Genomic DNA, 27,104 nt, shown 5'->3' with positions numbered 1-27,104 from the left:
TGAGGAAGGAAACTCAAACTGACATCTGGCTGACATGAGCGACTCTGTAGCCATATGCTTTGAATGGTTTAAAATAATGTCAAATAGGGCAGCCCAGGTGGCTCAGCGGTTTAACGCCGACTTCAGCCCAGAGCCTGATCCTGGAGACCTGGGATCGAGTCCCACGTCGGGCTCCCTGCAATGGAGCCTGCTTCCCCCTCTGCCTCTCTCTCTCTCTCATGAATAAATAAATAAAATCTTTTTTAAGATTTTTTTAAAAAGTCAGTTTGCTGCATTTATGTCACCTAAATTTGGGTATAAACATTAGCAATAACACCACTAACCTCAGACCCTAAAATCAAGAAAAAGGCAACTCTAGTACTACAAACAGGAGCCCCCAGCAGGGTGCAACAGTCTCAGCCACCTGACCCAGAGGACAAAGGAATCCTATGTGCCTGGGGTTTTAATGTTACCTTGGGGCATCAATTGAATCAGCCCATTGCTCTGGCCTGTTGAGATTTTTCGTGACTGTGATTGTGTCAGGCTCTATGTCAACCACTGTCAATCTGATATCCACCCTTCCATATGTTCACATAAATCATCCACAGGCATATATCATACGAGATCAGAATGAAACCCTTATCTACACATTAGAAGCACCTTTGGGGGTTGGGTGCGGGTATTCTAACAGACCTGATGCCCCGGCTACACTCCCCAACCATGACACCAGGACCTCTCAGGTTGAGATCCAGACAACTGTATCTTCTTAATGTTCCCCAAATGGTTCCATCTTCGAGCCAAGATTTAAAACACTGGTCTGCAGATATAGATATTATTTCTCAAGTTAGAGTTTTTAGCAAGGTTTTCCTAAAAGAAGACCCATATTTTTTTTTCCACCTTCTCTAAAAGGTTTCCAGGAAACTTTCTTTTTTTTTTTTTTTTTAATTTTTTTTATTTATTTATGATAGTCACACAGAGAGAGAGAGAGAGAGAGAGAGAGAGAGAGGCAGAGGGAGAAGCAGGCCCCATGCATCGGGAGCCCGACGTGGGATCCGATCCCGGGTCTCCAGGATCGCGCCCTGGGCCAAAGGCAGGCGCTAAACCGCTGCGCCACCCAGGGATCCCTCCAGGAAACTTTCTACTACAGGTGGAACTATAACCTATGCCTCATCCCCTCTACATATTAATGAATAATTCCACGTCACAAAGGAAAATTATCTTATGCACTGTGACTTGTTCCTAGTGACCCACAGAGATCCAAGTACCTGCACTCCCTTTTCTAAATGTTCCCAAACCATCTTTCTCAACCCTTTTTAGGGATCTTGCCCAGCACTGATGTCAATTCAGACTTTGAGGAATCAAATTCTTTATTTGAAAACTAAAACTCTAGTCTTTCTGGTTCTTCTGTTTTCTCATAATTCCCCAAGGATTTTGATAATCATATACACAGCACATACAAATTCACTCTTGGAAAAAAGTTTTCATATGGTGGTATCCCTGGATGGCTCAAAGGTTCAGGGCCTGCCTTTGGCCCAGGGCGTGATCCTGGAGTCCCGGGATCGAGTCCCACGTCAGGCTCCCTCTGCCTGTGTCTCTGCCTCTCTCTCTCTCTTTCTCTCTCTCTCTCTGTCTGTCTCTTGTGAATAATTAGGTAAAATCTTTAAAAAAAAAAAAAAGTTATCATATGGACTGAAATAGGCAGAGAGGATAAGGTTTGAGTTGTATCTTCAAGCTTATGCATTGGCTTTGACTAAGCTGAGAGGGGTGAGAACAATGAAAATGAAATTAAAATGGCCTGATCCAAGCACGGTATAGGTGGAGAGAACTGCTGTGCAATGAGCAAGAAGGAATCCAGTGCTGGGGCAGGAAATAGTGCCATTCATCTGTCACTAAGGGACATTGTTCAGCTGGCCGGAAAGAGGACTAAAAACTCCTGTGTGTTAGGATCCTGTGGTCTGGGCTTTTTCCCATGCGATCCTTGGTGACAGGATTGCTGTATTTTTTTGTCTCTGTATCCCCAAAACCTAACAACACACCCTAGAGCATAATATTCCGTGAATTCTTATTGAATGATGAACGAATGGATTGGTTTACAAGTGTTTGTAGGTTTTTTGTTTTTTATATTGTTTTTTAAGTGTAATAATCACACATATGGCTATTATTGCTCTTTAAAAACAGAAACTAAACACTTTTGTTATGCTCCTGAAGTAATCTACATGTCCTACTCGTGCTGTCTCCCATGAGCTATTTTTAAAGCTCTCACATGTCTGTTCCTGGACTACTACTCTCAACCCACAGAAATCAAGCTTGGATATTTAGGGCACTGTTGACAAATATAATGCATGGAAAGCTAAATTTAGCACAGAACACAGGCCAGAATGGCTCTTATCCCTGGACTCACCTCCAATTTTCCCACCCCTTTTAAAAATAACCCATGACAAAAGAGTTCAGGAACAAAGACATTCTCCAGTTTAAAGTGAAGCATAAGTTGGATCATAGTGTAGCTGTGTATGAGTAAGTCCTTCAGAAAGAATCTAATCACAATCAGTCTGAGAAAAATAACATGGCAAATGGCTAAGCTTATAGAAATGAAAATCCAGAGAATTAATAGAGCAACTGCATAGTATGTAAATGAAGTCAGGAGAGGGCTTGGCTTTATTCTAGTGTCTATATAGTGCTGCCTTTCTTCATTTTCTGATGCACGTGTTTCTTATGTCCGATGGAGGCTGTGCATTCCCTACAAACATGGTCCATATATTCTTTACCACAGCATTGTCCACAGTACCCAGCAGTGTTAGAGGCACATAGGAGGCCCTTGAAAAAATCTTGGCTCTTCCACAGTTGACACTGATTCTATCTTTGCTACTGATCTGGAGACAAGAGAGACAAAATTTAAAACATGTAAAACGAAGTTTCAAAGAGCCCTCTTATGGATCAGTTCTTATGGATTGAGAAAAACCAGTATTGTTAAAATGTCCATAACACCCAAAGCAATCTACAGATTTAATGCAATCCCTATAAGAACATTTTTTAATAGAACTAGAAAAAATAATCCTAAAATATAGAGAGAACAGCAAAAAAAAATTCAAATAGCTAAAACAGTCTTAAAAAAAAAGAAGAACAAAGTTGAAGTGGAGGTATTACAATCCCAGACATCAAGATACAATAGAAAACTGTAGTAATCAAAGCAGTATGGTACTGGCACAAAAATAGACACATAGATCAATGGAATGGAATAAAGAATCCAGGAATAAACCCATGATTATACAGTTAATTATTCTATGACAAAGAAGGCAAGACTATCCAATGGGGAAAAGTCTCCACCAAATGGTACTGGGAAAACTGGACAGCAACATGGCAAAGAATGAAACTGGACCATTTTCTTACACCATACACAAAAATAAACTCAAAATGGATTAAAGACCTAAATGTAGGGCCTGAAACCATAAAATCCCTAGAAGAAAACATAGGCAATAATTTCATTGATATCAATCAGAAACATGTTTCTAGATATGTCTCCTATGGCAAGGGAAACATAAACAAAAGTAAACTATTGGAATTACATCAAAATAAAAGACTACTGCATAGCAAAGGAAACCATCAACAAACAAAAGGGCAACCTACTGAATGGGAGAAGATATTTGCAAATGACATATCTTATAGGAGGTTAATATCCAAAATATATAAAGAATTTATAAAACTCAACACCAAAGAATAATAATCCATTAAAAATGAGCAGAGAACCTAAAAAGACATTTTTTCAAAGTAGACATACAGATGGCCAACAAGCACATGTAAAGATGCTCAACATCACTGATCATTAGGAAATGCAAATTAAAACCATGAAGAGATACACTTGTCAGAAGGGCTAAAATAGAAAACACAAGAAATAACAAGTGTTGGCAAGGATGTGAAAAAAAAAAAAAAAAAAAAAACCCTGTTGGTGGGAATGCAAATTGGTGAGATCACTGTGGAAAATGGTACAGAGGTTCCTGAAAAAATTAAAAGTAGATTCACCATTTGATCCCGTAATTCCACTACTGGGTATTTACCTAAAGAAAACAAAACCACTAATTCAAGAAGATAAATCCATAGGGCACCTGGATGGCTCAGTTGATTAAGTATCTGCCTTCGGCCCAGGTCATGATCCCAGGGTCCTGGGATTGAGCCCAGAGTTGGGCTCCCTCTGTCCCTCCCCCTGCTTGTTCTCAATCTCTTTCTCCATCTTTCTCGAATAAATAAATAAAATCTTTTTAAAAAAGAAGATATATACACCCTATGTTCATTGCAGCATTATGTACAAAAGATATAGAAGCAACCCAAGTATCCATTGATCGATGAATGTATGAAGAAGATGAGATATATAGATATATAGATATACACACACACACACAATGGGATATTAGCTATAAAAGAGAGTGAAATCCTGCCGTTTGCAGCAACATGGGTGGATTCAGAGGATATAATGCTCAATGAAATAAGCCAGTTAGAGGAAGATAAACACCACATTATTTCATTCATATGTGGAATCTAAGAAACAAAACAAAGAGAAAAAAGACAAACAAAAAAAAAAGACTCATATATGAAAACAAACTGGTGGTTGCCAGAGGAGAGGTAGGTGGGGGGTGGGTGAAATAGATAAAGGGGATTAAGAGTACACTTACCGTGATGAGCGCTGAGAAATGCACAGAATTATCAAATTATATTATATACTGGAAACTAATATAGCACTGTGTGTTAATTATACTGGAATAAAAAATGAAGCGCCCCCATGAAGCCTTCAATAGACAGTCGTCTGAAACTTGGTAAGGCATCTTGACATGTGGGGAAAGGTAGGGTGTACAGTGAAGCCCACAGGTCTGCGGTAGAACCCCAGCCCCAGCATCCGAGTCCCTGTCCTCAGCCAGCCAAGGGTCCAGGTTACCACCAGAATTCCCTAAGGGAAAAGGGTAGCAGATGGCCAGGAACGAGAGGATTTTTTTTTTTTTAATTTATTTATGACAGTCACACACACAGAGAGAGAGAGAGAGGCAGAGACACAGGCAGAGGGAGAAGCAGGCTCCATGCACCAGGAGCCCGACATGGGACTCGATCCCGGGTCTCCAGGATCGCGCCCTGGGCCAAAGGCAGGCGCCAAACCGCTGCGCCACCCAGGGATCCCAACGAGAGGATTTTAAATGGAGTTGGGCAAATTTCAAGGACATCAATCCATTGGTTCTTTCACCATCTGCAGGGAGGACCAGATGAGAACCACAGTGACAACACTGTGGTAGGTACTAGAACTCCACGCAGATGGAGAAGCAGGAAAAAAGAAGGCCTGCCCGTTTTCAGGCGTCTGCCCTTGTGTGGAGAGCTGTCTTGGAGATAAACAGATGTGTTTGTCTCTGGAAGTCGAATCTATATAATCACAAAGGGGTGGCTGAGCACTCTGGCCTGTCAGTGGTCACATGATGCTGGTCATATCAAGTAACCAGGATCACATCGGAGCCCGCAGGAGTTATAAATACACCACCACCGAGCCCCAACGGGAGGACAATTGAGTAATGACAATAGAAATAGCTCACGCTCCATAAGACCATCCTTGCCCTTCCTGAAGAACTTCTCTGAAGTCAACGGCATTGCAATGGAGAGATGGTCAGAGCCAGTTAGAGGAGAACTTCAAATCTTTCAGAAGATGGACAAAGAGCCTCAAGCTAGAGCCGGGTCCCCGGTGCTGGAGTACCATGCTGCCTTGGTCACGGGAGACCTGAGCCGTCTGGAGCAGCTCATGAGCCGGTTCTTCCAAGATGCCAACGTGGTGTTTGAGATCAAGAAGGACGAGATGGAGTGGCAGGTGAAATCCCCAGCCACATTTGGACTGTCAGGTACCCGTTGGCCTTTAAAGCTCAGCTATTTATGTGTAGGGAGCTACTAACTAGCTGGACGTGTAACCCTGGTGTGTAGGCTGCTCACACGGGTGCTGCATTTAACCCACGCGAACCAAGGACGTCTATACATGAAATTTGGTTTGTGTGATGCTTTCGACGATGGGATGCGAGAAATCAAATTGGAAAGGCCAAAGTGTGGATGAGAAGTTGCTCATCCGATGCTGGAGGTGCCTCTTGTCAGGGAGCACTGGTTTGGGTGCTGATCCTCCAGTGCCTGCCTCTGGCAGCCGGGGAGGCAGGTCCCCTGGCACGCAGCTCTGTGCTTCTATGAACCTGTGAGCAGCACGGCCACAGCAGGGTGGCTGGGGCCCAGCGAGCGTCAGCAGAGGGACAGCCCTTAGCAGGTGCTCCTCCTGGAACCCAGGGGAGCCTGAGAAGGGAGAGGGAGGGGAAGAAATCAGAGGCCCCCACGTCTGAGTGCATTCTTGCAGCCTGAACTCTCTGCTATGTGCTGGGCCGGCAAGAGACTCCCCCACATCAGGGAGAGAGACACCCCTCTTCCCCCACCTGGGAGGAAGAGACTTGGGGACCACCAGGCCAGGGCTTTCTCGGCCGACACTCCACATTGGGCACCCTTCCCCCGGGGTGTCCAGATCCAACACATTTACCAAGAGGGTTCATGTGTTGGAACCCACAGCACCTCTGCCAGCCCAAAAGGATTTGAGACTGTGGTCAGCGGGCCAACCGCCAATGTCCCGTGTCCCATGTGCCTGACTTGTGGGTTCAGACAGGGAAAGAATGCGGAAGGTCGGCTTCCAAAGAACGGACATCATCCTGTTTATACCTACACGGGGGGAAGGAAATAAACCCCAAACTGTCAAAGGACTAAGCAGCCCATAGCAACCAGTGAGGCAGCGGGGGCTTCCTGGAAGGCAAGTGCAGTTCTGGTCTGGGCCACAGCACCCCCCAGCTCAGGGGGTCCCGGAGCCTTTCTGGGCCTCCCCTCCTTCATCTGTCCCAGACAGGGGCACACATTCCTCCAAGGAGCTGGGTGGTGATTCGATCAAGAATGCCAACTGCCTGAATGCTCGAGCAATGTTCATTTTTTTTTAAACACTTGCCTCCCAGCCCTGGACACACTCACCCATGCTCAAATGTTGCAATTTCAGATATGTATTAACGTTAACCCAGGGTTTGAATCCAAAGGCTCCTTCCTTTTTTTCCACCTTACTCTTTCCACCCCTGAGCTCTGCTGGTTTTCTATGGCACGCCGGAACCGCAGAAAGTTGGGGCATGCTGACCAAGGCGGGAAGCCGTTGCTGGGAAGGGGCAGCCCTGAGAGCCAGCGCTGGCCTGTGGCCTCCCTGCAGATGGGGAAGAGAGGGTGGGTGACGCTCGGGATGGCCACATACCATGCTCGTTGCTGCTCCGCCGCCCCACTGTCCCTGCAGATGACCCAAGCAGCAGAAATGACCAAACACTGCTTGGCAGCAGCACTGTCTCTCATCTGAGGATGAGACATCCTGGTGGCCAGTTTCCATTCCCCCTGGAGGGAGCCATGGGCAAGGGGGTACCCTGGCACACCAGGTTCACAGTGCCAGTCTGCCAGCACCTAAGAACATCCAGGAGGGAACACTGGCCCCACCCAGCTCGGGTCCAAGGACAGCGCTGGCACGAGGAGCTGATGTTTAGAGGGATGGGCCACATGGGGAGAATCCTCCGTCCCTGTTCCTCCTGGGCCAGGGAGTGGGGATTATAGGCAGCTGATTCAGGCGTTCTGTTCCAGACAGCTGCCTCACAAGGCAGGTTTTCCTGAAGGCCTTGTGGCAGCTGGTCACCATCTCCCAGGACCTGGACAGGAGGGCTGGCCCTGAGCCATGGCTGAACCCAAGGGCCTCAGAGACCTCTTCTTTCAGTCCATGGGAAGTCCCAGGAATCCAGGGTGGGTGAACAGAGCTACTGGGGTGGGTGCAGTTAGGCTGGGCACGTGGTGTGCAGCTGGGGAAGGGAGCACCTCCTTCCTAGCCCCCCACTCACCAGTAGGTAGACATCCTGGTTCGGGAAAATGAGGACAGTCCAAACCAGGAGCTGGCCCCCGTAGGAATGTAGACCACGGCTGTCACCAGGGACTCTATGCATCCATCCCCCTCCAAATCAGACCTGGGCTTCACTGGGAAGGGGAGAACAAATCCGTGCAGGCCCACATTACCAGGCCCTCCAGCCACCATCATCCAAGGCCAGGACAATAGGCCCCACATCCCCCACCAAGTGCACAACAACCCTCAGGCTGGGCCTTAGGGACTCGGGGCAGGCTGGAACCCCGCACCACATGCAGGTAGGTAATTATGAGTGGTCTTTCAAAACCTGCTCAGCATGGGTCCCAGGAAGGAGGTGGCTTGTAAAAAGGGTCTCCTCTGCAGCTCATTACAGCCATGGTATCGATTCTTCCATCATTATCAGAAGGCATTCCTGCCATGTGAAATCCTGTCCCTTGAAGTGTATTCACCAGGGACTGCTTCCCCCATTTCCACGAGCGCTCCTGGCCGCTAACAACCTTCCACGGGCCTTTTGAAAGCCCAAAGTTTTCAGACAAGTACAATGTATAGCACCTGCTCCATTCATCCACCAAGAAAGAGCAACCCTATACGCGCGCACGCACACACACACACACACACACCCCTAAAAAGCGCAAAGAAACAAACCAGAATTGTGCTGAATGTGGACACCACATCAAAGAGAGCCTCTGAAACCCAGCGCTTCCAAGAGGACTAAACTTTCTAAGGCCTTTCCTTGAGCAACCTTGGTGCGGCGGGTCAGTTTGTTCTGTCTGCTGTCTTCTCCTGTTAATGATAAAGGGATTAAGTTTGGGGTTCAACGGGAGAGAGCCGGATTCCAGAAAAATCCACAGCGCACTTTCCTGCCCCAAGCAGTCCCTAATTCAGAGCCTGGAAAATGTGAATTCCTGGCTTACATTCTCCCGCCATCCACCTGCTGGGCCTCAGATCCCCGTGGAGTCCCCAGTCACCCCTATATTTGGCACCTCTAGCTTCTCCGTACCTTCCAATCCCTCTGGCTCAGTTTCGGCCCTATTAACCTCCCTTTATTCCTTTACTCCCCCTGCCGGCTCCATCTCCCTCTCCTCCGGGTGCCTCTCCTGTGCCGGGTGACTCTTCTCTTCCCATTCCCTACGCTTGGTTTCCCCTCAAGATCTCTCTCTGCCCCTCTCTACCTTTGTCTTCCCACGTCCATCTGCCTGGGGTGGGAGATACATATCCACCTCCCCTTATCTGTGGAACTCCCTGGGTTTCCCTGGGTTTCTTGGTCCCAACCGTCTGCATCTAAGATACCTCTATATAGTCTATGTGCATCTTGATGCATCTACACCCCAACGAGGTGGCTACTTCTAAGAGGTGGTTTCACCCCATTTCGGCCTCAAGGGACCCCCCACTCACTTTACCTCTCCTTTCCCCCAGGCCTCTGGACCCTGGAGTACAAGCGCGAGCTCACCACGCCCCTGTGCATCGCCGCGGCCCGCGGCCACACCACCTGCGTGCAGCACCTGCTCAGCCGCGGCGCGGACCCCGACGCCAGCCCCGGAGGCCGGGGAGCCCTGCACGAGGCCTGCCTGGGGGGCCACACGGCCTGCGCCCAGCTGCTGCTGCAGCACGGCGCCGACCCCGACCTGCTCAGCGCCGAGGGCCTGGCGCCCCTGCACCTGTGCCGCACGGCCGCCTCGCTCGGGTAAGGACACGCGGCGGGGCCCGGACCCCGGACCCGACCCCGGACCCGACCCCAGAGCCGGCCCCGCCCCGCCCCCAGGCCCTGCGCCCGCGCAGCCCGCAGCCCCGACGCTGCTCCCAGCCTGGGCCGGTCCCCCAGGACCCGGGCACACCCCGCGTCCTCACGCCGCCCAGGATCCGCCCCGGGGCTGTCCTCCCCACCTCCGGACCCCGCCCCCAGGCCCTGTGGCCCGCGCGCCGCAGCCCACCCAACTGGCCCCGCGCCCCGCCCCCACACGCGGGACCCCGCCTGCACCCCCGCCCCGGTGCACCCCAGCCCCGGTCACCCGGCCTGGCCCCGGGCCGCCACCGCCCTTCCTCCCTGCCCCGGCCCCGACCCTGAACCCCGGACCCCGGAACCCGGACCTACGCGAGCCCCAGCCCCTGCCCCGCGACTCAGATCCCGAACCCCTGAGACCCCGGACCCCGACCCCACCGCGCCCCCGGGGAGCACTGGCTCCTCCTCCCCGCGCAGGGCCCGGGACCCCGCGGCCCCCGACCCCCGATCCCCAGACCCTGATCCCCGGACCCCGACCCCGCGGTCCCCGGCCCCAGACCCCAGACCCTGACCCCACCGCGCCCCGGGGAGCACTGGCTCCTCCTCCCGGTGCAGGTCCCGGACCCCGCGGCGCCCGGACCCCAACCCCTGGACCCCGGACCCCGACCCCACCACGCCCCCGGGGAGCACTGGCTCCTCCTCCCCGCGCAGGGCCCCGGACCCCGCAGTCTCCGGACCCCGCAGTCCCCGACCCCCGGACCCGGTCCCCGACCCCCGGTCCCCGGCCCCCGGCCCCCGGCCCCATCCCCGGCCCCGGCCCCGGCCCCCGGGAGGGTGTAATTAGCGCTTGATTGCGAGCGGGCGGGAGGCGCCACACCGAGGTAATGAGCGCGGTGATCACAGGCCTGCAGATGCCGGCGCTGAAGAATGCTAAAAGGCCACTGGCGGGGTTGGAGGCTGAAAAATTAGGGTTTTTAATGATAATTTTATGCAGAATAATTGTCACAGTGTGACATAAATGGTTAGCTCCTCGGGCGGGGCCTCGGGGTCCCACTGGAAGCCGCGGAGTCTGGGCCGGCCCAGCCCCGTCCTGCAAGCTCTGAGGCCCCGGCAGGGTCTGTCCCCACGGGGCCCCCGGGGGCGCAGGAGGGCGGGGAGGGGCACAGGACTCCTGCATGGGCTTCTCAGCTTGTTGTCATCCTGACACTGCCTAGTCCAGGCCCTGGGGGTTACATTCCCTGGCCTTCTCTCCCTGGGATGAGGATTAAAATAAAATGACATGTTAAGAGCAGGCAGGCAGGGCTACAGGGCTCTGGGTGACCCACCCAAGCAGGGGCACCACCTTCCAGTATCACTTGAGAGGAAACCAGGGACTCAGAAAGGCACGAGGGCCACCGCGTCTTCAGAGTGTCTGAAGGAAACAATATTCTAATATATATATTTTTAAGTAGCTTTGCTCTGCTTTACTGGCATCCAGTAAACTGCACATGTGCACAATCCGGTAAATCTGGAACTACGTAGGCCTTCCTGGAACCATCCCCAGGATCAAGACAGCGCACCCACCCATGCCCATCAGAAGGTCCCCTGCCCCACTGCTCTCTCTCCTTCTCTCCTCTTCCATTATCCCGCCGATCTGCTTTTTGTCGCTATAATTTCCTCTGAATTTGCCAGACTTTTCTGTTTTGCCTGGCTTCGTTCATGGAACGTAATTACTTGGGATTCATCATATTTTTTTCGTGGATCTATGATTCACTCCTTCTCATTGCTCAGTGGAAATACCACCCTTTATGTGCGTGTATCCATGCATATGTTGAAAGACGTTCGATTGTTGCCGGTGGAGGCTATTACAAATAAAGCTGCTATGAAGGTTTGTGAATTAGCCTTTGTGTGGGTGTTTGCTTCCATTTCTCCTGGATGTACACGTAGGATTGGAAGGGCTGGTTCCGTATGGTAGGATTAAAAGATCACCTTTTAAGAAACTGCCAAACTGGTTTCCAAAGTGGTTGTGCAATGTCACGTTCCCACCAACAGGGTTCTGCTGCTTCACATCCTCGGTAGCACTTGGTATGGTCACTCATGTGGTCGTTCTGATGGGTGCGTAGAAGTATAGTATTGTAGTTTTGATCTGAGATTCCTTAATGACAAGTGACGTTGAGCATCTTTTCCTGTACCTATTTGATACCCATAGATCTGCTCTAGTGAAGAGCCTGTTCAAATCTTGTGCCCATGTTTTTCAATTGGGTTGTTTTCTTCTTAAATTTTGAGATTTCTTTATATATTCTGGCTAAAAGTCCCTCCTCAGACATGTAATTTGTTAATATTATCTTCTAATCTATGGATTATATTTCCTTCTCTTAAAAGTGTGTTTCGAAGAACAGCAATTCTTCATGTTGGTGGAATCTAGCTCATCAATTTCTTTTTCTGTTAGGGATTACGTTGGGTTATTATATCTTAAAAAAAAAATCTTTGCCTAACCCACCTAAGGATCACAAACATTTCCTCCTGTATTTTCCTCTATAAATTTAATAATTGTATATTTTACATCTAAGTCTGTGACCCATTTTTAGTTAATTTCTGGATACGGTATGAGGTACGGATTGAAGCTTTTTTCTTTGCATGTGGATGTCCTATTGTTCCAGCACCACTTGTCAAAAAGCCTTTCCTTTCTCTGCTGAACTGCCTTTGTACTTTTGTCTAAAGTCAACCGACTATATACATGTGTGGATTTCTTTCTGGACTCTCTTGTCATGTACACACAGGACAGGATAAGGTCTGACTGTTTCAACTAGTAAAGACCCAAAAAGCCACCCTTAAATTCAGATCATTTATCACTTACAGACACAGTGAAAAGAGGAAGAGTCAAAGATGCCAACTCCTCATCCCACACACCAGGAAGGACATCTCTAAATGAAAGGGGCTAGATGATTCACAGTATGAGTCGTAGGACATCCAGTGGCCGAGCAGCCAACTATAGACCTCAGCTGAATGGCCTTATAGTCTGCAGCTCTATTCTGAGGAGGCAAGGCAGGAAGTCCCAAACCTCATCAGTACCCAAAAGATGCTGACAAACTATCTCATGATAGGGAGGCAAGTGGCAATGGTCTTACAGCAGCACCTTATAAGATCCCCATCCATAAAGATCACAGGGTGGCCTGCCAAGACTTAGATCAGCAGTGGTTCAAGACTTTTGCTTGCATGGCCTATGTGGATACACGGAAGGTTGCCAGGGCTCCATGACAGAGCCATTCCTTATATTTGTATTCTATTTCATTGATCTATTTGTCAATTTTAACACCAATTCACATTGTATTGAATACTATATAGTTCTATAAAAAAAATTCTTGAAGTCAGGTAGAAGGTCTCAGGCATTGTTCCTTGTCAAAGTTGTTTTGCCTACCCCAGCTCTTTGCATTTCCATATAAATTTTATTTTTTTGTTTTTTTAAAGATTTTATTTATTTATTCGTAAGAGACACACAGAGAGAGAGGCAGAGAGACAGGCAGAGAGAGAAGCAAACTCCCTGTGGGGAACCCGATGTGGGACTCGATCCCAGGTCTCTGGGATCATGCCCTGAGCCGAAGGCAGATGCTCCACCTCTGAGCCATCCAGGTGCCCATCCATATAAATTTTAAAACCAGTTTGTCAATTTCTATTTTTAAAAAAATCCTGCAGGGCTTTCACCTTGTTAAACTCTCTAATTGTTCTCCTAACTCATTGTGAATTCCATAAGATTTCTATGTAGGCAGCCATGTGATCTTTGAATAAAGTTTTACTTCTTTTTCAATTGATGCATTTTATTCCTTTTTCTGGCTTTATTGCACTGACTAGAACCTCCCGTGCAATGATGAATAGAAGTGGTAAAGAGCAGAAAACTTTTCTTATTCTTGATCTCAGAGGAAAGCATTAAGTTTTTCACCATTAAGTATGATATTAAACATTGGATTTTATAGATGAACTTTTTCAGATTGAGAGAGCTACTTTCTATTCTTGACTTGCTGAGAGTTTGTATTATGAATGGATATTGAATTTTCTCAAATGCTTTTTCTGCACATTTAGAAATGATCATATGGTGTGGTTTTTTATTCGGTTAATATGATGATTTACAGCGATTGTTTTTCAAATGTTAAACCAACCTTGCCTTCTTGAGATAAACTACACTCCATCTAGAGTATTATCCTTTTTAATAAAATCTTGGGTTTGGATTAGATGGAAAATTTTTTTAATCTTCATTTATGTCCATGAAAGGTATTTGTCCATAATTTTCTTTTCTTGTAATATGTAGCTAGTATAAAAATTGTTATCATTTCATTCTTAAATGTCTAGTAGAATTCATCACTGAAGCTATCTGGGTCTAGAGTTTTCTTTGTGAGAAGGTTTTTAAACTATTGATTCAATTTCTGTAATAGCTATAGTTTGCTACTTGAAATATTTCTTTCTTTTTGAGTGAGCTTTGATAGCTTGTATCTTTCAAGAGACTTAGCTCTTTCATCTACATTGTTGAATTCATTGGCATAAGTTGTTCTCTATTATCCTTTTAATCTGTAGAATCTATAGTAGTATCACCACTCTCATTCATATTCAAATTCATTATATTGTTTCCTTTATTTTCTTCCCTGATCAGTCTTGCTTTTGATTTTATTGATTTGTTTGTTTGTTTTTATAAATACACAAAGGCTTTATTATACACTTATGTCTAATTGAAATCCGTGTAAACAGTTACATTTAACACATTCTTTATGCACTATACTTGAAAATATAAAACACCAACCTAAAGTGCTTCTCAGATTAAGCCATTTTTTCTTTTTTCTTTTTCTTTTTCTTTCTTTTTTTATTTTTTTTTTTTTTTTTTGGCTTTCTTTGGCACCGTAATAAAATGAAAAAGAAACGTACGTAAAAAGAAAACCATTAGGTGAAATTTTTAAAAACTTAATTTACCTTATCATACTTAACATTCCCAAGTTTTACTGTTTTCCATTTCACTAACCTCCCCTATGGTCTTTATTACCCTCCCTTCTTTGATTTTCTTGAATTTCGTTTGCTCTCCTTTTTCTAATTTCTGAAGATAGAAACTAATGTCATTGATTTGATGATTCTTTTTAATTTTCTAATATAGGCTTTTGGTGCTATATATGTCCCTCTATGTATTACTTTAGCTAAATCCCACAAATTTTAATGTGATATTTTCACTTTTAATCAGTTTTAAATTCTTTCTAATTTCTCTCTGATTTTTGTCTTTGAATCATAGTTATGTAGAAGTGTGTTATTTAGTTTTCAAATATTTGGGTATTTTCCAGATATCTAGTATTGATTTCTAATTTAATTGCATGTGATTAGAGAACTTACTTTGTATCACTTTACTCCTTTTAAATTTGAGTCTTATTATCCAAAATATATTTGGTCCTAGCAAGTGTTCCTGTGTACACCAGAAAGGAATTTGTATCCTGCAGTTGTTGAGAGGAGTATTCTATAAATGTCAACTGAGTCAAGTTGCCTAATGGTGTTAAGTCTTCTATAACCTGACTGATTTTCTGCCCACTTGATTTACAAATTGTTGAGAGATGTTGAAATCTCTGACTACAATCTTGGATTTGTCTCTCTACAGTTCTATCAGCTTTTGCTTCAAATATTTTGAAGCTTTGTTATTAGGTACATGGATGTTTAGCAGTTATGACCTGTTGAAGAACTGACCTCTATGAAAAGATGTGTTTTTAGATTTTATTTAAAGTCAAGTTAATTAACAGACAATGTAATATTAGTTTCAGGGGTAGTGTTGAGTGATTCATCAGTTGCATATGACACCCAGTAACATTCTTTGCTCTAAAATCTACTTTGCCTTGGCGTACTTGGGTGGCTTAGTTGGTTAAGCATCGGACTCTGCTCAGATTGTGATCTCAGCCACATGTCAGGCTCTGCACTTGGTGTGAAGTCTGCTTGAGATTCTCTCCCCCTCTCCCACTGCCCCTCTCTACCCTGCATGCTCACTCTCTTTCTCTCACTCTTGAATAGTCTTTAAAAAATAAAATAAGTAAATTTGAAAAAATAAAATCTACTTAGTCTCATATTAATATATCTAGCCTGATGTGAATATAGATTTCTTCTGAACAGTGTTATCATAGCATATCTTTTTCTAACTGCATTAGTTTGCTATTACTGCATAACAAACCACCACAGGGGAGCCTGGGCAGCTCAGTCTTTTAAACCCCCAACTCTTGATTTTAGCTCAGGTCTTTATTTCAGGGTCACAAGTTCAAGCCCCATGTTGGGCTCCACACTGAGCATGGAGCCCTATTAAAAAAATCACCACAAACTTAGAGACTTGAAACAGCACACATTTATTACCTCAAATTTTCTGTGGGTGAAAAGCTTGGGAATGGCTTAGCTCAGTTCTCTACTCCAGAGTCACTCACAAGACTGCAACCAAGACATCGCCAAGCCCTGGGGTCTCATCTGAAGGATCAACTGGAAGAGAATCTGCTGCCAAACTCATATGGTCATCAGCAGAATTCAATTCCTTAGGGACTATGGACTGAAGGTCTCCAGGGTTTTTTTTAAGCTTTATTTATTTATTTTAGAAAAAGAAAGAGAGTGCTTGTGGGTGGACAGAGGAAGACAGAAAATCAAGCAGACTCTCCACTGAGTGAGGAGCCCAACACAGGGCTGCATCTCACAACCCTGAGATCATAATCTGAGCTGAAACCAAGAGTCCAATGCTCAACTGACTGCACCATCCAGGCACCCCTAAAATTCTGTTTCTTCCTGACAACAGTTTGAAGGCCAGCCTCAGTTTGTGTCTTTATATTTAAAGTGGATTTTTTGTAGGCAGCTTAAAATTGGATCTTTTTAAAAAATCCAATCTGAGGGCAGCCAGGGGGCTTAGCAGTTTAGCGCTGCCTTCGGCCCAGGGCGTGATCCTGGAGACCCGGGATTGAGTCCCACATGGGGCTCCCTGCTTGGAGCCTGCTTCTCCCTCTGCCTGTGTCTCTGCCTCTCTCTGTGTCTGTCATGAATAAATAAAATCCTTTTTAAAAAAAACAATAAAATAAAATAAAATCCAATCTGATAGTCTCTGCCTTTTAATTGGAAGCTTAAAGCATTTACATCTAATGTAATTTTGATATGGCTAGGTTCAAATCGAACATCTTGCTATCTTTGCTATCCATTCTTTGTTCCCTTTATCTTCTTTTTCTCTACCTTCTATATTAATTGAGGTTTTTTTCGTGATTCCATTACATCTCCTTTTTTGGCTTATCCTATACAACATTTTGTTCTGTTATTTTAGTAGTTGCTTTGGTTTATAGTATACATCTTCACTTTGCCAGTCTGCTTTCAAGTAATACTACTACACATAGAGTACAACAATATACCTCCACTTCTCTCCTCCTAGCCTTTGTGCTACTGGTATCACATATTTTACTTCTACGTATAAGTCCCACAATGAATTATCACTGTTTTTGTTCTAATAGTCAATCATCTTTTTAAGATTTTATTTATTTATTCATGAAAGACACAGAGAGAGGCAGAGACATAGGCAGAGTGAGAAGCAGACTCCCTGCAGGGCCCCCGATACAGGACTTGATCCCAGGACCCTGGGATCATGACTTGAGCCAAAGGCAGACACTCAACCACTGAGCCACCCAGATACCCCTAGTCAATAATCTTTTAAATATACTGAAATAATAAGAAAAAAATTTTAGGTTTACCCAGGGAGTTCCTATTTCCTATTTCTAATTTATTTCATCCTTTTTGAAAATCAAAGATTTAATCTAGTATCATTTTCCTTCTGCTTGAAGGGCTTTCTTTAATATTTTTTACAGTGAAGATATGCTGGTGATGAATCCTTTCAGGGTCTGTATATTTGAAAAAGTCTTTATTTCACCTGAGTGTTTGAAAGGTGCTTTGTTAGGTAGAGAATTCTGAGTTGGCAGAGTTTTTTTCTTTTGGTGTTTTAGACATAACTCCACTGTCTTTCAACTTGCTTTTTTTTTTTAAATGAGAAATCTACTGTCTTCTTTATCTTTGTTCTTTTGTAATAATGTCCTCTTCCTAGCTTAAATCTTTTCTCCTTATCACTGATTATAAGCAATTGGATAATAATGTATTTCAATGTCATGTTTCTTGTCCTTGAGATTCAGAGGGTTTCTTCGATCTGTAGGCTCATACTTTTCATCAAATTTGGAAACGTTTTGGCAAATATTTCATCACATTTTTTCTGTATGATCCCCTCTTCTCTTATAGGAACCCTAATTACACGTATATGACACCATTTGACCTTGCTCCACAGGCTCACTGATGCTCTGTTCATTTTTTTCTTCTATAATTAGTTTATCTTTTGTTCTAAAATACCTGCTCTACCATTATTCCCATCCAGTGTATTTTCCATCTCAGACATGGTTTTCAACTTTAGAAGACCAACACATTTACTTAATATGTTCTGTCTTTCCTCTAGCTTCCCAAACATGAAAATCGATGTAATAAGTGTTTTACCTATCCACTAATTCTATCATCTAGGTCAGTTTTAATTGACTGAGTTTTTTTTTTTCTTTGTTTATTTCACCGGGTGCTGGATATTTTTGTATCCCTATCCATATTCTTGATCTCTTCTCTGGAATGTAAAATTACTTTGAAATACTTTATAATCTTTTTGGGTCTTGCTTTAAAAGTTTGTTAGGCAGGAGCAGAGCAGTATTTAGTCTAAGATTAATTTTTTCCCCACTACTGAGACAACACCCTTCTTAGTACTGTAACCCATGACCCATTATTTTTTTTTCATATATATAGAAATATATTTATGGTGATTCTAGGGGATTCGATAAATAATAAATCCCTAACATGTATACCTAATTCTCCATATGTATGTTGTTGTCAGGTTTTTTAAAGAATGTCAGGGGGCTTTTTTGGGTATATATTTTTATTGGAGTTCGATTTGCCCACATATAGCATAACACCCAGTGCTCATCCCGTCAAGTGCCCCCCTCAGTGCCCGTCATCCAAGCACCCCATCCCCCCGCCCACCTCCCCTTCCACTACCCCTTGATCATTTCCCAGAGTTAGGTGTCTCTCATGTTCTGTCTCCCTCACTGATATTTCCCACTCATTTTCTCTCCTTTCCCCTTTATTCCCTTTCACTATTTTTTATATTCCCCAAATGAATGAGACCATATAATGTTTGTCCTTCTCTGATTGACTTACTTCACTCAGCATAAAACCCTCCAGTTCCATCCACATTGAAGCAAATGGTGGGTATTTGTCCTTTCTAATGGCTGAGGAATATCCCATTGTATACATATACCACATCTTCTTTATCCATTCATCTTTCAGTGGACACCAAGGCTCCTTCCACAGTTTGGCTATTGTGGACACTGCTGCTATAAACGTTGGGGTGCAGGTGTCCTCATGGCCCATTATTTATGAGGTTTTACACTCTGGTTGATGAGGACAGGCACTATTCCTGAACCTGAACATATTATGGGCATGATTCCCTCTAATCCTTTTGGGGGGGGGGCTATTCCTCCAGTCGACCAGTTCCCTCACACATATGCACTAATCAGTACTCAAATGCATACTCAAGGGGACCCTCTGGAAAGTTCTTTCTCTGTAACTACACTCTCTGCCCAGTATTTCACCTTGCCAACACTACGTGCCTTGGCCTCCCCAGAATCCTAGATCCACCTCCTCAATTCTGGGAGTCCACTGGGCTCTGTCTGGGATCCCCTCATGAGCCCCAGTCTAGGAGCACAGAGGCCCTTTGAGAAGTCAAGCAATTCAGTGTTTACCAATCATGTTGCTAAGTTCAAACCTTGTGATCCATTTTTATCTTCAGCTGCAGGCATTCTCCACTTCCTAGCTTAACTTTAGGGGAAGCTGAGTGAGGGGCAGTTGGAAATTCTCTGTGCTACCTTTGTAACTCTTCTATAAATCTAAAATAGTTTTAAAATAAAAAGAGTTTTTAAAACTGAGTCAGCTTCTCACACCTTAGGCTCCAACCTCCCACTTTACAACATCAGAAAAATATTGCTTTTTACTAAGAAGTGAGATAGAAACACCTACTCAGAGTACAAATTATTGTGAATCCCATCAATAGCTCTTCCAATAAGCCAACAAGCTCACATTTGGATATCATGAAGAGCTGAGGTGTATGCAGACCATTAGAGCCACAGCTTATACACTGTGTGATTGAAAGTAACTTCCTGGCTTGAGTTAGTTTTTCAGAAATCATACAAGTCCAGAACATTTCTTAATAAGGACTTTTAAAGTGCCTTTGTATTAATGTGGAGCTTTTTAAATCTCTTGTCTTTTGTCTTCCTCTTTATCCTCCTCCTCCTCTTTTTCTCATTTCTCTCCTGCCTCTACGTGTCTCTCTATGTGAATCTTTCTCCCTGGTGAATTCATTTGACAGTCTTGACTTATTTAAATCCTGGTGATTGGGGGAAAGTTTGAGATAAGTGATGAATATACCAGAAGTTCAGGCAGAACCATGCAACAGCTGACTTAGAATCCCTTCGATATCAATGATTATAATGGGAAATGCTGGCAGATTCCATTGAACACCTCTACAATAACATAGCCAACTACCTTGAAGGATAAAAAGGTAATAGATGTCAGAAAGGGCTTGGGGTTTCGACCACAGCTTTTCAGCTCTAAAGAGTCCCCCTAAAGTTAGACTCCGAGGAGGTCTGGCTTCAGGTAGTATAAACATATTATCACTTTGACAAGAAAGAGCTACTTTCTCCAGAATCTTTTTATACATAGTAGATTTTAGGTCATCCTTAATTTTTTTACCGTACAGTAGAGAGGGGGTCGTTGACCTACATACAGAGCCATTTCATTTTCTTACTCTTGATGACAATGGTCTCCACACCTAGGGACCCACTTCTGCTCCAACCCCTTTTAGTCAGCAATTCACCATGGGTGCAGGACTTTAAAACCTTTGAGTCTCTGAGTTCCTGGGATTAAAAAAGAAAAATTATCTGTGCTTCCTTCCAACCAGCAAGCTTCAGAATTCAGAATTCAACACACAAAAAGGGATATCGAAGCTTTAATCTAGGAGCCTTTTGAAGAGATTTTCCCAAAAAGAAAAGTTCCAGTAAAGTTACTCTCTTCACGTTAGTAGCCTGCATGTCAGCCTCGCCCTATTTATTATCAGACTCCTCTCCTTGACCCTTTTTTAAATTCTGAAATAATTAAAATGAGAAAAGAATTAGGAAAGTCCTGATTCTTTTTTTCATCTAAAGTTATCTTGACTTAAACAGAAGTGAGGAGGACTCGCTTCCTTCATGAACATATTTGTAAAAAGCGTGCGTGCATGTTTACTTTTTTTTGGCCCCAGGTAGGTTCATTGAACTTGATAAAAAAAAAAAAATCATAAGCCAGCATTGAACCTGTGAAAGCAGCTAATTACCTTAAAAATCGTTGAAGAAAGTCATGAGACAATGCTTTTCTAGCTCAGACCAGGCAGGCTGAAATCTGAGCAGAGAGAACGTGGGTATTACTTTTCTTTCCTGAGGCAAGAAAGGCACTTTCTGCTCAGGTTCAAGCATGGATAACTGTTCAAAGTACTCACACCAGCCCCAAAAGTCTCCACCGGATAACAGGAAGAAATACCTACCTGTACAAGGTGCCAGGCTCACAGGCATTGATACATCATCCAGAAAACTGTCTGCTCTTTCCACACCCTAGATGAGTGAGTGATTTATAGAGGGGAAAAAACATGGCCTGACCCAAAAGGAATTATGAGGCATCATAAGGATACTAAAGAGCAAGGTGTCAGAAAGCAAGGTGTCACCCCATCGAGTGGTCTGATTCTGTGCAGAACATCACCCATTCCTGAGCACTTGCAACTGTCTTACTGCCTACAGTCCTCCAGCAGACCTGCAAGGCACAGTTATCCCCAGTCTACAGATCAGGAAACTAAGGCTCATCGAGGGCCCGCGTTTTGCTAGTGAGGTGGCACACAGTGGAAATTGTCAAAAGCCAAGTCTTGTTATAAAGACAAGTGCTGAACGATGACCTCTCCCTGGTTCACTTAAGTTCTCTTCAAAAACTGTGTATAGTCCGGAAGTAGCTCTGTTCACCTCTAGCCACCACCTTTCAGACTAGTTCCATCACAAGTTTATGCCCCCTCCTTGACCCTGGATGGCCTCTCAGGCGTATTTGTCAGCTTTCTGGTCACTTGTCAAGTCCTATTTGAACATCTACAACTCATTGTCAGGAATGAAAAGAGGTAATGCAGGCCAAATCAAACCTTTACCCTCTGGGCAAAAGCCTTGATCAAACACTTCAAGAAAGACATACAAATGGCCAATAAGCCAATGAAGAGGTGCTCAACATCATTAGTCATCTGGGAGATGCAAATTCAAACCACAAAGAAAAACTTACTCTTTCACACCCAATAGAATGGCTAAAGTCAAAAACGCTGACAAATACTGAACTTTGGCAAGAATGCAGAACTCTTGTACGTTGTTGCTGGGAGGGCATAATAAAAAATGTTTGGCAGTTTCTTTTAAAGTTAAATATACACCTGCCAGCAATTCTACTCCTAGATATTTACCCGAGAGAAATCAGAAAATATGTCCTCAAGAAAACTTACACAATGATGTTCATAGCAGCTCTATTCACAAGAGCCAAAAACCAGAAATACCCAAATACCCGTCCATATCAAGTAGAGGAGGGAATTTGAAAGTCGTAGTATGTCCATTCAATTAAATATGACTCGGAAATAAAAACGAATGTTACACATGCAACAATAGGATGAATATTGGAGGCATCATGCGGAGCAAAAGAAGTCAGACACCAAAACGGAGAAAATTCTAGAAAAGACAAGACTCAACCATGAGAGAAATCAGAAACCAGGTTGCCTGTGGGGGGTGATGACTTAAGGCAAACACAACGGAACTTCTTGGAGAGATAGAAATACTCTACGTCTTTGGGGGGGCCTGGGTGGCTCAGTCCGTTAAGCATCTATCTTCAGCTCAGGTCGTGATCTCAGGGTCCTGGGATGGAGGCCCTGCTCAGTGGGGAGCCTGCTTCCCCCCTTCCTTCTGCCCCTCCTTCCTGCTTGCTTGCACAAACATGCACACACTGTCTCTCTCTCTCTCTCTCTCAAATGAATAAATAATCTTAAAAAAAAAAGAAATATTCTACGTCTTGATTGAGACGTTACACAGGTGTATTCCTTTGTCAATATGTATAGAACTGTAGTCTTACGACCTGTGCATTCCTCTGTATGCAAAGTTTCCCTCACCTTAAAAATCCATCCATACATGCATTCGTGCATATATATACACACACACACATAAAACTTTTCTCTCATCCGATTCAAAGTTCTCCCACCTTATTCCTACCCCTCCTTAAAAGGGGAGTTGAGTCTTTTCCTTCTTCTTTTGCCTATTCTTCATTCTGCTCATCATTCTGATGTTTCTGGGCCTTCCTCCTCATCCAGTGTATTGGGACCAGGGGAGGAGAGAGAGGTTGTCCATTTCTTGTTGAGGAAGGGACACAAGTGAAGCTTCTAGAAAGTCAGACACTGCTGCAGGGGCAAGGGAGGCAAACAGTGGAACTGACGTCCCACTGTGCTCCTTCAATCATTTCTGTTTGCCAAGATGCAGGGTTTCGCTTGCAATCTGGGGAGAATTTGCCCAAAATATCATCACAGCCACAACCATCGATCACTTCAGAAAAAAACTGAAGTGGTGGCCATAGCTCCAAGAGAAACCATAAGGATGGGAATGGCCGGCCGATCTCTCTCTCAATCTTCCCCCTACCCTTAAGGATTTGTCCGTTCACATCAGCCATTTCGATTGTAAACACTTATGCCTGTTAGTCTCACAGCTTAGCATCCCTGAAGAAAGAGAAGAAACCACAGAACAGAAAGGGGCGGGTGGCAGGTCCCCGAAGGAGAGCCTCAGCAGAAGGTCCAGGGAAATAAAGTGGAACTGCTCTTCCATCAAAGTCTTGGGGCAGTGGCTTCCCCGTCCTTCATTCGGAGCCAGCTGGGGAGTCTAACCACGGGAGGGAAATCCCTTGCAAGGGCTTCATTAGAAAACACGGCTCTATTTTCCTCCCAAGTCTCTTCCCCGTGGCCCCTTGCCCCCCACAGGCTGGCACTCGCCCAGCGCTCAGACGGTGGCTCCCACCCCCTTCCCACGGACCTGGCCTTGGGGGTCCGGCCACCCTACCCTGGGGACGTGTCTCCAGCCCATCAGCCTGCATGTCAGCTGTAAGGAGGAAACATAGCAGCAACGATGATCCAACCAGACTGGTTCATAACACTCACCGCGCACATCATCTGGTGTGAAACCCCCTCTGCCTGTCAGCAGTCGTGGGCAGCAGTCGTGTAAGGAGGACGGTGAAGGGCACCGGGATTGTCCGAGGGCTCCGGCGGCCCCCGGTGATAGGAAACGCTGCTCAGGAGGCAGATGCTTAACACACCAGCGAAGTGCCTAGAAGCCCTGTCTCCCCGCGAGGAAGATTAAGTGATGTTTCTGAATCTTGAATTTCACGTGATTTTGGAGAGTGCCTCCTCTTTGTCGCATCGCTCCTTCGGTCCGGTGTCGGGGGGTGGCTGGACCATGCTATTATCCAGTGACGGCTGGAGTTCACATCCCAAGCCGGATGTGCTGGCTGTGGGTGGGCTCACCGTCATCACCCACGTCCCTACCCTCGAGATCATCGCCCAAACCTCAAAAACTGAGTCCAGCTGGGGAGAATGAGATCTCGCGTGCAGAGGTGCTAGCACGCCTGGGTGAGAAGCAGGCTGCTGTCCCCGCCCCGCAGCACCAAGTCCACAAGGCCGATGACCTCCCTCGCCTTGTCCCTCCGTCTGGGTCCTGCCCCAAGTCTGTGTAGAAATTCTCGTGAAGTGCTCAGACAGCACACACTTCTCCCTGCCTTGAGGACAGTACCGTCCACAGCACGCACGGTGTTCCCTTTTACTGAATGAGTGAACGAATGCATGAAGCACTAACAGAAGAGTCCAGAAATAACTTCTGGAAGATGCCTCGCACAGTGCCTGGCACGGAGAGAGTGCCTAACAGATGATAACAGGAGGAAGAGGCAGCCGGCGGGTGGCATGGCTGAGAGCTTCGAGCCAGGGGAGGAAGACTTGGCTCTATGGCTCTTATGCAAGTCACTGGTCTTCTAAGCCTCAATTTTTCCACCCACAAATGCCACCCAGAGTGCAGAGTTGTTGCAAAACCTGCAGATAACATTTTTTAAAAATAAACGTTAAAATCAAGTACTCGGGACCTCTCAGCTCATGTCCAGGGGCTGTGAGATCCCACTTTTGAGGGCTTGTGTAAACCGAGTAACGAGGAGGAGGGAGGACAGCTCGGATGAAGGGAAGCCTTGAGCAGGCGCTGTCTCACGGGATGCAGGGAGGCTTGGCAGGTGCTGTCAACCAGGACGGAGCGAGTAAACGGCAGGAAAGCCCAAGTACTGGTGTGGACTTCCACACCTGGGAGGTGACCACGCGAGGCCTCAGGGTGGGAGCCGTGTGTGGGACATGGGCTCCCCACTTAGAAATAAGTTAAGATGACGTGAAGTCAACAGCCTTTGATAGGCTCATCTCTACTAACTCCTGCCTTTTGGCTCAAGCTTGTGTTCTATGTATTGTGAACCCCGAGCCCCTGTATGGGCCTGTCCCCAGGATGAAAGACGGCGATGAGGAATGGGGGGTGTTAGTGTTTGCCCAAGCTGCTTTGTATCGGAAGCCGTTCAGACAGCACAGTGTCTCCTTAATCCCTGCAAGATAGAGAGGAGTGGTTCTGACATCGCCTAGGTGGGCTTATACCCCTGGCTCCCCACAGTGATGGCCCCACCCCGGCCCCGGGCCTTCCTGATTCGCCCGTCAGGAGAGTAGGAAACCTGCTCCCCGAAGCTGCCCCGAAGGAAAGGACTCAGCCGAAGCCGCCAAGTGGCCCACACAGTCCAGCAAAAGCTCGGGTGGTGCTTTCCTCGCTGGGCCATTTCTTCTTCCACCCGAGACACTGAATCCACAGGCCAGGTCCGGGAGGTGCCCCAAGACTGTCATCACTTACCGCTCCGCTTCTCACGGCCCCTGCCCGCTCTTTCAGGTTCTCCTTCTCGGAGGTACTGGCCATACATACTTTCTGAGATGGTGGCTTGCACCTGGACAGAGAGCCATGGAAACTTGGAGCACGTTCTGGGGACCTGGAAAGCTCAGCTGATGTTCTTAAAATCCACAAACTGCTGCGGCCGGCGGGGGATGGGTTTGTGATAGTGGGCCTCTCTAGATGTTCCCTTCTCTAACGCCGATTCATTATGGAAATTTTGAAAATACAGGCAAGGAAAGAGGACATAAAAGCACCCCTCACCCCATCATCCATAGGTAAACACATTGGCCTGTATGCTCCTGGGCTTGCTTTCTCTCCATGCCTGTATGTGTCTGCTGTTTTTTTCTTTTTTAAGAAAAACAAGGCTGTTCACTGCTGTTTTGTACCTAATCTTTTCACATAACCACCGCAAATAGCTTTCCATGCCATTAAACAGGCTCCCACACCTTCATTTTTGATGACTGCCCAGTGTGAGCCACCAGACATCTGCCTCCCTCAATTGTTTGTGTTAGTTCTCTCACACCTGTGGTCTGCGACTTACATCATTACCTGCTCGAAGGAAGTGCCAAGGCTTAGCCAATTAGAAGCTCTTCATTAAAAACGAAAAAGGGCACCTGCAGCCCTCCAGAGGGTGGGTGGGTGCCCTGGTTCTTCTGAAGGGTATGCCTGTTGCAAACAGCAACCCAGCCATCAGCCAGTTAGGCTCTGAACGTGCAAAAGAGCCCGATTGTATTTCCCGGGGGACTTCTTTGGAGAGGCGGGGCTGCTTTAAAAAAAAAAAATAGGAGAAGGAAATGTTTTGTGATTGTTTGTGAGCACACACAGGCTCAGCGGCAAAATGAGACAGAACCCTTGATTTCTAACCTCCTGCTGCACTGCTCGAAATGCCTCCCAGAGAGGCAAAGAGGAAGCTGCTCTGAAGCACTCTGATTGTAAAATTTGCATCCTCTCTTAGCTGGTTATTGTCCCAAAGGACATTTCACATCCAATTGTACTTGTTTGTAAAGATTTTTCACCCAAGACAGACCACTTCTCCAGATACTGCTGATAGGGAGGCTGGAGAAATAGACAGGATTTAAAATACTGGGAGTCCCGGGGTAGAAATACGAATGGATTTAAGGACACCAACTTCCAGCCTGGAAAGTGGGTGATCTCGTTCGGAGCCCGGCCAGGTAAATAACAGGAGAAACAGCAGCAGCCCGGAGGAGAGCTTGAAAGATGTTCATTAACGAGCTGCGTTCGTGCAACGTGCTTTCAGGGAATACAAATTGTGGGCTAGCTCTGCCGCGGGCACCAAGCACAGAGATGAAAAAAAAACAAAAACATTTCAACACTCAAGGAGCCACCAGTCTTAGGAGTCAGATGTGCTAATGAACATTTGAAACATGGTGTGATAAATGCTATGCCCCGG

At 45.7% G+C, this 27,104-nt stretch overlaps 1 protein-coding gene across 1 annotated transcript in view; it reads left to right on the top strand.

The window, feature by feature from the left end:
• Positions 1-27,104, top strand: part of ASB18 (ankyrin repeat and SOCS box containing 18) — a 61,323-nt gene that overhangs the window by 13,028 nt on the left and 21,191 nt on the right. The window contains exons 3-4 of the mRNA XM_038574285.1: positions 5,724-5,843; positions 9,320-9,587. Coding sequence (XP_038430213.1) covers positions 5,724-5,843; positions 9,320-9,587 — 388 coding nt within the window. The remainder of the gene's footprint in view (positions 1-5,723; positions 5,844-9,319; positions 9,588-27,104) is intronic.

This window comes from Canis lupus, chromosome 25 (assembly GCF_011100685.1).
Source record: "Canis lupus familiaris isolate Mischka breed German Shepherd chromosome 25, alternate assembly UU_Cfam_GSD_1.0, whole genome shotgun sequence".
Classification (NCBI taxonomy): Eukaryota; Metazoa; Chordata; class Mammalia; order Carnivora; family Canidae; genus Canis; species Canis lupus.
This window is presented reverse-complemented; position numbering and strand designations above follow the sequence as displayed.